The 14,163-nt window shown below is 36.8% G+C and overlaps 1 protein-coding gene across 5 annotated transcripts in view; it reads left to right on the top strand.

The window, feature by feature from the left end:
- The window catches only part of MET (met proto-oncogene (hepatocyte growth factor receptor)), a 115,483-nt gene that overhangs the window by 67,519 nt on the left and 33,801 nt on the right, over positions 1-14,163 (top strand). For all 5 annotated transcript variants that reach the window (XM_021078532.1, XM_021078534.1, XM_021078533.1 and 2 more), the window contains 7 exon segments: positions 546-719; positions 5,563-5,723; positions 7,543-7,645; positions 7,752-7,888; positions 8,568-8,729; positions 9,030-9,129; positions 13,487-13,705. In XM_021078532.1, the coding sequence (XP_020934191.1) occupies positions 546-719; positions 5,563-5,723; positions 7,543-7,645; positions 7,752-7,888; positions 8,568-8,729; positions 9,030-9,129; positions 13,487-13,705 (1,056 nt within the window).

Below are 14,163 nucleotides of genomic sequence, written 5' to 3'. Positions count from 1 at the left end.
CTTCTCCTTGTGTCCTGTATTTCTCAATGAGAAAAACAAACACACAGAATGAGAATTATAGTCCTAAGGGCAGAATTCTAGAGCAGGCAGATAAATCCCAAAATGTACATTGGAATCTGATGCTGGCCAGTAATCCCTTTTCTCCGAGAGAAGGGGGTGCATCTTGATGCCAGAATGATGTGTAAACTTGCTTAGAATTTCCCAGAGATTCAAATGTGTTTTCCAGCAGCTTAAATTATACTCTCTTGTTATTTTAAAATTATCTCAGAGAGCAAGATATCCCTACTAAATAGAACCTGTAGCATTGCATGATAATTCTTATGTTCACTGGACAGCAATGGTAACTTTTATCACATACATCCCAAGAGCAGAGGGAAGGAAGGGATTTGTTTTTCTATTTTAATCATTAAGCATATTACATGATTTGCAGAAATCTGTCACATTCTGTAAAATTATCTTTACATGTATATTTGGTATATTTAGTTTTTATTTAACAAGCAACAAAAAAACCCTCTGGAAGCTCTTTCCATCACTTGTCTTCGCAGATCACCAAGATCCCGCTGAACGGCTTGGGCTGTGAACATTTCCAGTCCTGCAGTCAGTGCCTCTCTGCCCCTCCCTTTGTACAGTGTGGCTGGTGCCAGGATAAATGTGTGCAATTGGAGGAATGCCCCAGTGGGACATGGACTCAAGAGATCTGTCTGCCTACAGTCTACAAGGTAGGAGTCTGTCAGCCATCGTGTATGTTCTTTGGAAAGCATAAATCCCACTGATTAAAATTTTCAAAAATTAATGTATTCATTTAGCTTTGAAACATCAGCCCATGCACCATCTTCCTTCAAGTTTTTCCTTTAGGGTGGCATTTGGGCACATGCTTCTGGGCCCTGCATTTAAAGTGCTTGCTTCACACTCTCCTTGGGCAATTGCTCTGCCTTGGTGCTATGTGAATAAGAGTGGTGACTAGTTAGCAACACTACTCCCAATTTCCTCACAGTGGAACCTGTTCCCTTCCAACCTGTTCATTCTCTGGTTCCTCACCAGCTGCTTTATCTACCAGGTGCCTAGACATGAGCCTCCACTACACACGGAGATCCACTCATGGCATAACCTGGAACCCTAAACTGGACTATGCAAGCTAGAGATCCCAGCTGTGCTGGAGCAGGCAAAACAAGAGGTTTCGTTCTCTCTGACACATGGATGGTGGCTGTCTCACCACTGATGAGTCTAGAGGTTACTTCTCAGGGCAAGGTGGGAGGCAAGTGGATGGTCAACACATGTGGGTGGCTGTGCACCTTCTGTCAAAGTTCCTGGAAGAGAAGTAGAGGCACCACTGATCACTACTCTAGCCTCTCTACTCTGTGAGCCATTCATTCTTTAATTCATTCTGCAAATATTTATTGAGTGCCTACCACACAGCTGGCACTCTTCTAGACACTGGGGAGATACATTCCCACACAAGACAAAAGTGCCTTCTACTCTCATTTAGAGAGCTGAGCTTCTAGCAGTGGACTTTAGCCATGGCGTTGCAGCCATCCTCTCTAACTCTGCTGCTTTAAGCATGTGTTTGGCACTCTGAAAATCTCCATGGCAATTTAAAAAAAAAATGTTTTTTTCTTGATCCAAACGCATTTTACTTGAAGCTACTTCCTTGGTGAGGACTAGTGTGTATTTTCTCTGCAGAAGGGTTGGACTTTAGTAAATGGTTCTTGTGAAAGATTCAAGGTAAAGGTCTCGGCCGCCTGGTTCAAGCCCAAGTAAACAAAGTGTACAAGTCAGAACAGGAACTGCCCCCAAGCACATGGCTGTTTTCGTTTAGCTACGGTTCAGGGAAAGATTTGTACTGGGTGACTGGGTTTTTAAACCAAATCATTTTCTGTTAGGTGTGACACAGTTATTAAGACTTAGCTTGATTAGCTAGAGAATAAACTAGAAAATATGAGGAAAACAAATATAAAGCTGTACTGTATTATTTATGCACTTTTTCTTTGTGAGTTTACTATACTTTCAAAACAATATGCAATTTTATACTTTTAAAACACATAGCCATAGCAATTTGAGACACCAGAAATCTGAACTCAGCGATTCCATGAAAGAGATATGGGGAATGTCTGAGGCGTGTGTGTGTGTGTGTCTGTGTGTGTGTCTTTGTGCGTGTCTGTGTAAGCGCGTGTGTGCAGTTAAATCACAACAGTTTCATTTCAAAAAACAACCAAGCTGATTTTTATATAAAGAGCAGGTTGAGAACCTGTACAAATGAAACATTTAATTTTAACCAATGTACCTCCTTTTATTAGTAACGAAAGCTATGTTAAAATGGTTAGAAACAGTAAATATCTTAGAATTTTCTGAAACCAGAGAATTTCTCATAATATTTGAATCTCCCCCTATCTCACCTCCACTAACTCCAGCACTATAGCTGGAAATTTTAAAAAAGTTGCGTTGCCTCATATACGAGTCATTGAGGCTTGGGCTATGCAGTTAGAAAGAAAGTCATGCAGCCGAATCCATAAATCCCTTTTGATTCATAGTTGTTAGGAAGATTTCATGCTGCACTAGAGTATGTTATTTAGCATTTATTTATTTATTTTTGTCTTTTTAGGTCTGCACCCATGGCATATGGAGGTTCCCAGGCCAGGGATCCAGTCGGAGCTGTAGCCGCTGGCCTACACCACAGCCACAGCAATGCCAGATCTGAGCCTCGTCTGTGACCTACACCACAGCTCAAAGCAATGCTGGATCCTCAACCCACTGAGTGAGGTCAGGGATCGAACCTGTATCCTCATGGATACTAGTCAGATTCATTTCCACTGCACCATGGCAGGAACTCTGACACTTAGCGTTCTTACTGCAAAAAATAAGACAGATTATTCATCTTTTTCTTATCTGTCTTAAACACTGCAGGCACAAAACCCAGCTAATGTGTATAGAATTTCACTTTTCAATAAATGAAAGTTAACCTACTTTTCAAGGTACATGATGTTCAGTGACTGAAATTCTTTGCAGTTCCACACATGAAAGATTTCAGGATTGCAAGCCCGTTATTTTGTTTCAAATATGTTACCTGATCTTATACTTAAAGAGCAATGAAAAATGCTTCAGGAAAAGAAGAGCACTTTCCAATATATTCTGAATGTATTAGGATAAAATGTCGTATCTTGTAGGATTAGAGTTCAGTTCCAGTGAGACAATAAAACAGTTTATTAATTGATCAAAAGACTCAGATAAGAAACGGCAGTGATATTTTATGAGGGACAGGTGTTGTGCCTACAATACACTCAGTAGTGTATTTGTGACATTTACTAAAGAGGCAAATTTTGATTTAAATTTTAAGATTTTTATTGTTGCTGTTTTTGTTGTTTTAGCTTTCTCATGTATCATTTCAATGGGTTGTGAAAACATGATCATTTAAATCATTTTCACCTGTGAAAGGACAATAGCTATGTTTGTGGCTATTTCTACCCTACCCAGACCCAGCCTTCATGGCTTTATGCCGGACACTCATTTCCTTCCCACAGAGTTGCTCTACCCTCAGGATAACTCAGAGTTTGCCAGCCCATTGTTGGTATTGTCCAAGGGTGTGCAGTCCAAGATTGCGTCCTTCCTTTTCCCATGGAAGAGTGAACATTACTCTGTTCGCTAAGGGGGAAATGCTCAGATGCCCTCCTCTAATATTTCAGCTGGGATGGGAAAGCTAACTGGAGCTGGTCTTTCAAACCCTGTCAGTCTAGCAGAGGTTTTATGGTATCCATTTCTGTTGTCAGCACACCATCTGAACAACTCTCAGTGTCTTTTCTCGAATCATCACCCAATCCTTCTGCCTTATATAGAAAATGATGATATATGTAGAGTGACAGACTTAAATTTTTACATAGAAGTGGGGGGTGGGGGGGATCTAGTCAATGGGATCAGGCCAACATCAGCCTTGGGCAGCTGTTTTCAATGGGGAAAAATCCTCATTAAAAGAGGAAATAGCAGCTGTGTGACTGCCTCAGGCTGGAGAGAGTTCTGAAGGGTTAGATGTCTTGTTCTCTCCTACTGTATTTCTAACATAATAATAAACAGATATTTTTTTCCAGCAGTTCTCATTTGACTAGACGTGAACGAGGTAGGTTTTCATGAAAGACACAACTGTGTAATGGATTTCATGGCTAAAATATCTATCATAAAAGCATTAGGCTAAGACTTTTAAAGGGGTTTGGCAACAAGTGTATGACTTTGGTTGTGATTATTTACTTGGAAGGGATGGGAATGTCTGCAAATATGAATTTTTCTGAAAACTCTTCTAAATTGTAGAAGAATCACTTTTACACTTTCACTAACTGGTTTTTAGCAAATACCTTTACTGGTTTTGAGTTGCCTCTACAGCAGTGCTAACTTTTCCCACCATTGTACTTTACAGCACAATTTACAATATGTCCCCCCAAAAGAGCATTTCCTGTCTCAATTGTCACAAAGCTGCTGAGGAGAAGCTTATTTTTAACTTGGAAATTTGTTTCACTTTAATAGTTTTAGCCAATGAGTGGTTGTCTTAACAGACTTCATAGGAACCTAATGCTGTCTTACATCACAGTTGCCAAATTTTTATTAATAAATTCATTTTACCTTTTAATACACCAAAGATGAGCCTACAATAATAAAATAAACCTATTATATATTTAATACTGAGCATGAGGAAATCCTAGAAATGAGATGTACCATAATGCCAAGGGAGATAATTAGAAATATCGCTACCGTACAGATCACACTTGGGGCTCTCTCAATTCTGCTTTTATCTATTTCTAATAGAAATAATATGTTGACTATATTAAATAGTACATCATTTTAAACTCTATCAACTAACCAGATACTATATATCAAATAAAGAAAAAAAATCACAAATTAATAAGAAATATGAATTAACAAGTATAAAGGAATAGGTTAATTCATTTGTTGATGGCTGGCACGTAGTAGATGATTTGTAAATAATGAATAAATGAATGAATGGCAAGTATGTGTTGAATACCATCTGCATGGTTAATATTATAATAGCTGCTGAATACAACTATGAAACACAGAGTACAGAAAGAGGTATTTTTACTGTGTGACTTTCTCCTCTGGGTAGGAAGTACCATAGCAGCATGAATGTAGCACACATCCAGCTGGTTACACAGAGCAAAGCATATATTGGTGCTTGGCTTCTAGGGCCCATGATGGAGTTCTGATCAGAGTTCAGTCTAAAGGGCCATGAATGGGTTATATAAGCATGAGAAAGTCTGGGCCCAAATGTGTCTACTCCAGCCCAAGAAGGCCCTTCATCCCTACCCAGGCTGAATCTGCTCTCTCCCATCTCTAGATCTCCTGAAAACAGCTTGTTTCATCAGCCTGTCAGATAGTTTTAATATTAGTTCCAGATTCCCTGAAATTTGTGACTCTTTTTCCTATAGTAAAAATTCAGGGTTTTTTTGGATAGAGAAGGGAAGGATTTCAGACTCTTTGAGGCTACGTATTTTGTTTGTTTGTTTTCCACACATATGAAAGAGAGTAGTATATTGGGTTTTTAAAACTTCTGCCTTGTCCTTATAGGTTTTCCCTACTAGTGCCCCCCTTGAAGGAGGGACAACGCTGACCATATGTGGCTGGGACTTTGGATTCAGGAGAAATAATAAATTTGACTTAAGGAAAACCAAAGTTCTCCTTGGGAATGAGAGCTGTACCTTGACCTTAAGTGAGAGCACGACAAACACGTAAGGATCTTAAATACTTTGCCAGGGTGTGGTTGCAAAACTGGTTTTGTTTTTGAATGAATACTTGTAAAACTTGCTCCAAAAGTCCACTTCTTAAATTAAGAAGAGTCTTGGCCCATCACTCCCCTTGTAGATTTATTTTTGTTTTTAAACCTATTTATTCACTAGGATTAAGGAGGGAGAAAGGTGACATAACTTAGGTGAAAAAAAGAAGAATCCAGCACCTGAGAGTTTTTCAGCCATTTTTGTTAACAACTCTTGAGAAATTGGGTAAATTTGAAAGCGTAGCACTGATTGGAGTCATTCCAAATTTAAAGTCTTCAAGTAAAGAGTCTTCAACAGCCTTTGCTATAAAAATCAGAAAACAGCTCAGTATGGACCCTCTCTTCTAAATTCACTTCTGTACTTCAGAAATGTAGTAAAGCAGCTGGATCACGTTTTTGGTTTTTTTTTTTTTCTTTTTATGGCCACACCTGTGACAAATGGAAGTTCCCAGGCTAGAGATAGAATCGGAGTTGCAGTTGCAGGCCTACACCACAATCACGGCAATACCAGATCTGAACTACATCTGTAACCTACACAAGAGCTTGCTGCAACAATGGATCCTTAATTCACTGAGCAAGGCCAGGATTTGAACCTGCATCCTCAGAGAGACTATGTCGGTCTTAACCCACTGAGCCCCAGCAGGAACTCCTGAATCACGTTTTTGAGACTCATTGTTTTTGATGAGTTTAAACTTATCTTTAGCTGATATTTATTGACACTGTAATGTAAAGGGTATACCTCATTTAGTCATCCCCAAATCCTGGGAGATAGCAGTATTATCCCTATTTTACAGAGATAGTAACTTATGTTCAGAAAGGTGGAATGTAGATTAGCAGAGCTAATCCAGAGGGTAAGAGCTGAACAAGCCTTTAATCTCAGCTCTCCTGATTCAAGACCTGTGTCTGTTCTACTATATTCTACATGTGACTTGTGTAAATCTGAATCCCATAGTGAATAGAGAATCCAGAAATTTTTAGTTATCATATAGTAACAACCACCAAACATTTAAAGTTTTACGGTTGAACCTATTCTTTCAAGTAGAATTCTTTCTAGGGTTCTACAAAGATCTCAATCTACTCATTTTACTAAGGCTAAAACATCAATTAATGTCATTCTTGTTTAGCTTAATGGTAAAACAGATTTATTCTAGAAATCCCCCTTGTAAATTCTTGCTCATTGAATTATAAATTAGAGCCTATAAAAATGAAACATAATTCATCCTCTTCTTTAAAAAAAAGTTTAATAAAACAAATTATATTTATACTTTTTTAGAATTATAATAAGATTATTAAATTCAAAAATAATTTTATGGAAAGCCTATCACAATTTCATTATTTTTAACTAACTTAAGTAAGCATGTGTAACTGCAGAAATGTATCTTTTGACATACTTTAAAGAAGATATTTTGCTTACTTATAATTATCCCATTGTTTCATATGCTATTCTTTATTTTAAGTATACCAAACATCATGCCTATAATTGTACAGGAGTAGACTTAGATTATTGTAAACTTTTCAGTTGACAAAGTCTGCACTGATGAGGTTTAGCATTTCCTGTTTTGTCTGTATGAATAACACAAGGCAGTCAATATAAAGTTTAGCGTAATGGTACAGAAATAGAATTATACAATTTTCAATCCTGATGCTTATCTTGAGACTCTGCTTGCTATTTTAAGTAGTCAGTTCACTATTTAAAGATAATGGCCTTTCGTATAAAACAGCTGAACCATAAAATGCCTTTTGGATTTGGAACATATTAAACTTTGTTTTTTCAGGTTGAAATGCACAGTTGGTCCTGCAATGAATGAACATTTCAATATGTCCATAGTTATTTCAAATGGTCGAGGGACAACACAATATAGGACGTTTTCCTATGTGGTAAGTCTAGTCATTAATTCTTTCGTGAACTGAGATATTTAATTATCACTCAATCTACTTAGAGTTATAAAGTTAACAAGTTATTTTGTTTTTATCTCTCATTCAGGATCCTGTAATAACAAATATTTCTCCAAGTTTTGGTCCTAAAACTGGTGGTACTTTACTTACATTAACTGGAATGCACCTAAACAGTGGGAACTCTAGACACATTTCAATTGGTGGAAAAACGTGTACTTTGAAAAGGTGTTGTAAATGTATTTTTGTTGCATCAATCAAGTCAGATTAATATGTGTGCCTTAAAAATCAAGAAAAGATTGTTCTTTTGTAGCGAAAAAAATCGAGGTTTATTATTTCCTTATAAAATTTCCTTATAAAATTTCCTCCTCCCCAAATTCATCTACTCCCTTTTGCTGATTTTTCTACCTTTCCCTTATTATTTATTAATTCACCTTTTAAGTTTTGTCCTCCCATCCACCTTCCTTATTGTTATACTTAATACCCCATCTATGCTATGAGCTGTGAAACTCTGGTGAAAGACAATAAATTAAACATTTCCATCAAGATTTACAATTAGACCAAACCACATTGGGGAAATGAGAAGCATGAGGGAGATTGAGTTAGGAGGGAAGTTACATTTCTGCTTCTTAGAGTTGGGAGAACTTTAATAAAGTACCAAAAGGATACTTTAAAAATTACTTAAAATCCCAAATATTTTGAAGTCAATGGTAGCTTTTCTACAGTAAAGCTAAGTTTGGGATCCAGTCAAATGTAAACTACATTAGAAAGAACTTTTTTCTAAACCATATCAGGAAATTCCTATTTATGTGCCATTAAGTGATATCCTTTTGATGTATGGATGTAATTCTAAAATGTATATATATGTCTCTAATGTGAAGGTCCATTTTCTTAATCTTTTGTTCAGTGTGTCAGATAGTATTCTTGAATGTTATACCCCAGCCCAAACCACTCCAACTGAATTCCCTATTAAGTTGAAAATTGACTTAGCCAACCGAGAGATAAACAGCTTCACTTACCGGGAAGACCCCATTGTCTATGAAATACATCCCACCAAATCTTTTATTAGGTAAGTAAAAGCTTCTTTTTCTTTGCATTTTTTTTCAGACAGGAAAAAACACTTCTTTTGCATATTTGGTGAATAAAAAGATAAGAGCATTTCTTCATCTTATGAAATACGAATTTTTTAAAAATACTTTCAAGTTAAATAAGTTGTTTCCAAACATAAGTTATCACTGAACTTCCATTTGACTTTGGCTGTGGCTATAACTTGCAGTCACTACATGTGATTTAATTTAATTTCTCTCTTAAAATACTTGGTAGAGAAAGAACCTCTCAATATTATTGTTTTTCTATTTTATTTTGCCAGTGGAGGGAGCACAATAACAGGTGTTGGAAGAAACCTGAATTCAGTTAGTGTCCTGAGGATGGTAATAAATGTGCATGAAGCAGAAAGAAATTTTACAGTGGTAAGTCCTTTGAGTGATAGTTGTGCTTAAGAGTTCTGCATTTCTGCCTCTACCACCAGCTTTCAGGATACAAGGGATATTTCAGTTTTGTCTTTAATGTTTGCTGGTTATCTTACTTGTAGCATAGGTCAAATAGTTTTGTTTTTTTCTTTGTTTGTTTACTTGCCTTTGCTTTTTGGGGGGTGGGGGGGCAGTACCTGTGGCGTATGGAAGTTCCCAGACTGGGAGTTTTGAATCTGAGCTGCAACTGCCAGCCTACACCACAACCACAGCAACGCAGAATCTGAGCTGTGTCTGCAGTCTACACCACAACTTGTGGCAGCGCCAGATCCTTAACCCACTGAGCAAGGCCCAGGATCAAACCGTCATCCTCATGGATACTTGTTGGGTTTGTTACCACTGAGCCACAATGAGAACTCTCCAAACAGTGTTTTTTATTCAACAACTAAAATTATCTAGTGCCAGGCCCTTATAAAACACATACACATAATGTTTAGACACAAATAATGATTACCAACTTGAGCGCACACCTGTGGCATATGCAAGTTCCCAGGCCAGGGGTTGAATCAGAGCTGTAGCTGCTGGCCTTCACCACAGCCACATCAACACCAGATCTGAGCTGCATCTGCGACCTACACCACAGCTTGCAGCACCGCCGGATCCTTTAACCCACTGAGCAAGGCCAGGGATCAAACCCACATCCTCATGGATACTAGTCAGATTCTAGACAGTACAAATGGAAACCACATCATTCCCTGTCTTAGTCAGTTCTGGCTGCAGTAACAAAAATAACATGGACTAGGTGGCTTGTACAAGAAACATTTATTTCTCACAGTTCTGACTGCTAGGAAGTCCAAGACCAAGACACCAACAGATCTGGCTGTCTGAGGAGAGCCTGCTTCCTAGTTTACAGATGACTGTCTCTCATTGTATCTTCACATGGAGGAGAAAGAAAGAGGAAGCAAGCTCTCTTGTGTCTCTTCTTATACGAGCATTAGTACCATCATGAGAACTTTACTCTCACCACCTAATTACCTCCCAAAGGCCCCATCTCCAAATACCATCCCATTGGGGATTAGGGTACCAACATATGAATTTGAGGAGGATGCAGACATTCCAGTCCATAGCATTTCCCTACCCCCCTTTTATAATTCCCCATGGAACATCAACCCTTGTGGTCTAATAAAACCCTTAGATAAAGTCTCTAACCTTGCTGCAACATTTTTGTCTTCCTAAGTGGCAGACACACAGTGTTTTCTTACATACTTCTTTTTAACTATTACTCTTATGCCTTTATTAGCATGTTATCAGATAAATGAGAAAGAACATGGGAATACTTACATCCTAGAGTGTGCATACTGTTTGGTATTTTTCCACCTTTTCCCTCATATTTGCAAGGTTGATCAATTTAACTGAATGCCTCCTTAAAAGTGATTGACCTATTTTGTTCTCTGACAATTTATATGGATCATATTAAAATGGTAATTTTAATTTAAACTTTAGGAAATTTGGAGTTATTTACAAAGATTTCATATTTTTGTTTTTTTTCTGATATAAAATATCCTTAATCTAGTTGGACTTGTTTACTCAACATAGAACGATAGTTCTAAGTGCCCCCTCTCAAGCAGGGTCTTGATTGGAAGGTAAAAGATTGAATTACAGCACTTCCTTTTAGATTCCCATCCGATATTTCTTGAAGGCTAAGGCACAGTGTGCTTTAATTACAAAAACCAATTTGGGGCTAAAAATGTCAAACTAAATCACCAAACAATTAGGTCATTTCAAATGAGATTTTTCTTGACCTTCTCAATCAGCCACATTGCATCACCTCTAAAGAGTATTATTAGATTTTTATAATATTCCTGGGAGATTGTACTCCAGGGAGTCACCGTATGAAGTAGAGAGCTTTAAAACCAATCCCCACACATGGCCACAAACAAAGTTAGGATACCGCTATTAATTTAAAGGACATCAGTTCTCCACAACCAGGCATAACAATTTTTCATTAACCTGTTAGAATAGTAGTAACCCTTTTTGGTGTTGGCATGTGACTTTTTTAAAGTAGAAATCTGAGAAATTATTAGTTTTAGCTAATTCACACCAAGCCTACATTATTAAAATAATGGCCAAGTTTTCTTCCTTCTCCCTCACTATCCTTATGATGACATATGGCTTAATTCATTCATTTGTAATCAAATAGTTATTAAAAAAAAATTCCACATGTAAGACATGAATCCACCGTCACAAGGAAGATTCAAACAATGGTAGAAGATTAAAATCTTATCTTTTTACATATCTGGAAATGTAAACTTTATTTTAGTCACAAACATATTAGTACAATGCAACTATGCATTCAAATTGAACAAAAATGAAAAATTCAGTGAGTCTATTTGACTATTGTTTGTGAAAACTACCTCATAAAGATACATGTGTTCCTTCCATATTCCCTGCTTTTTATAGAATTTGAAGCTGACCTGGATGAATTGAACCCATTCATTATTTAACAAATAAAAACTGTTAGTCAGGTCTGATTTAAATATACTGATCCAGCCACAAAAATTTTTAAGTCCCACAAACTCAAATCTTTTAAAATAAAAATACTAGTTACCTTCTTAACAAAATACACATTAATTTGTTAATATGCCTTAGGTCCCAGAAGCCAGCAGTTTATTGTCTAGTTTTCAAATTTCTTGTTACGTAGAATTATTGTAAGAGCAGTAGAATTGTTTATTTCTTTTTTTCAAGATGATATGATAAATAGCTTTTAGCATTATAATATGGATTTGATACAAAACTGAATAATGTTTTATTCATATTATATCATTATCAGTTTTCTTTATTTGCTTATAGCACACATTTATTTAATGTAGGAAAATTTCTTAATTACTTTTAAAAGAAAATATCAAATATCCAAATTTATTTGTGCTTTTTATGCATATCCTGAGCCCTTTTTCTATTGTGGCCATAAGTAATTGTTTTATCTCCAACTCTGTCAAAGAAAAGGAAATCTAAGGGATATTGTTGCTTGTTTGTCTTTTCCTTGGGGGAAAAAATGCAACCATTTAACCTTAAATGTGCCACTGTGTGTTGCTGGTTTAGTCAAAGTACAATCAAAAGGAAACCACATTTTCCAAACTTCTATAAATCAGATTACAAAGGGAACGATTTGAAATGAGAGATGAAAGAGCATAAAATAATAATAGTAGAGCCTTCGTTAAAAAAAAAAAAAAAAAAAAGAGAGAGAGAGAGAGCGCGCGTGTAAGTGTAGAAAAAGATTTACCAACATAAAATACAGAGTTAGCAAGAAACTGTGCAGCTTGGGAGTTATATAAATTTTAGAGGCAGTGGCCAAGGATTTATTTTCCCTACTTTGCCATCAGAGCTATGTGACCTGGTCTGATGACATCAGCTCAGCTCGAAAATTCAGTTTCTCTATCTGTAATATATGTGTAATCATAGCACCTACCTCACAGGATTATTGTGAGAATTAAATGAGACCAGCCTTATAAAATATTTTGCACACAACCTGAAGCTCAGTAATGGATAGCTTAAAACACACTAATAGGGAGTTCCTGTTGTAGCTAAGTGGATTAAGAACGTGACTAGTATCCATGAGGATTCGGGTTCAATCCCTGGTCTCACTCAGTGGGTTAAGGATCTGGTGTTGCCGTGGATGTGGCATAGGCCAGCAGCTGCAGCTCTGACTCAACCCCTAGCCTTGGAATTTCTATATGCTGCAGGGGTGGCCCTAAAAAGGGAAAAAAAGAAAAAGAAAAAGCATCTTTGCAAAACACACTAGTAGGATGACCTAACTACGTGGTTAATTATAATGTGAACCCTATGTGCTTGGCAGTTGATGAAGCACTTTACCATGTAGTATTCCACACTGTGAAAAACATTTTAATCTTAATTCCTAAATGAGGAAACTGAGTTTCCAAGTAAAGGCTGTGTCCTGATTCTCACAACCTGGTTTAAAGCTAAAATGTGAATAAAGACTTTAATTGCACCAAGTCCAGCTCCCACTCTGCCATAGCTGTTTGATAACAGTCACCCTCCAGGTGACTGTCCTGTCTTCTTAAGGAAAATAAAATGAAGGAGAGACAGCTTCAGATAGATCAGCGTAACTTGTTCCTGAAGTGAAACTCTGTAGCTCCTTTAAGACTGTATTGTTTAGGTAATCTTACATCTGTTGTGTTTCCAGAAATGTGTTCTTCAACATTAGGAAGTTAAATATAGATTTTTTTTTTCAAAAATTACAGATTTTCAGTTGATTGTCTGAAACAGTGAAATGTAAAACTTGCTGCCGATGTTGTCAAGCTGTGTTCTATTTACAGTGGATGATTGTGTCTTACTATAGGCATGTCAGCATCGCTCTAATTCAGAGATAATCTGCTGTACAACTCCTTCACTACAACAGCTGAACCTACAACTCCCCCTGAAAACCAAGGCATTTTTCATGTTAGATGGGATTCATTCCAAATACTTTGATCTCATTTATGTACATAATCCTGTGTTTAAGCCTTTTGAAAAGCCAGTGATGATCTCAATAGGCAATGAAAACGTACTGGAAATTAAGGTAAGAAATGCTTAAAATAGTCTCTTAAATCATCAACTTACACTTAATTGACTTCATACCATGTGAATAGAATTGTTGTATTTGGTCATTATCTTGTACTACATCAGCAAATATCTAAGCTCTGAAAAACAAGTCTTTTTGACATAAGACTAAAAGGTATGTATAATCAGAGACTGCTTTTTCAATTAAGCACTTAAAAACTCTTTCTTGTGTATTTATTAAAAAGTAGTAAATGTGGGATATAAATCCATTAAGTAAGCTGCCTGGGATGCATTATTCTGCAGATGTTATGTCTTTTCCTGGACACCTAAATGTGCTCATTATAAGATAAAAGGTAAGACTCATGAAAGTAAATGAATCAATTGTAGTTCTGTGCTTCCTTCTAATACTTGGAATTTTGTATCTGGGTGTGGTCCTCTCTAAGCTGATTTATAAATGGAGCTGGATTTCCTCTACCT

Source organism: Sus scrofa, chromosome 18, assembly GCF_000003025.6.
Source record: "Sus scrofa isolate TJ Tabasco breed Duroc chromosome 18, Sscrofa11.1, whole genome shotgun sequence".
Classification (NCBI taxonomy): domain Eukaryota; kingdom Metazoa; phylum Chordata; class Mammalia; order Artiodactyla; family Suidae; genus Sus; species Sus scrofa.
The sequence above is the reverse complement of the archived record's forward strand: the minus strand, read 5'-3'. Positions and strand labels throughout refer to the sequence as shown.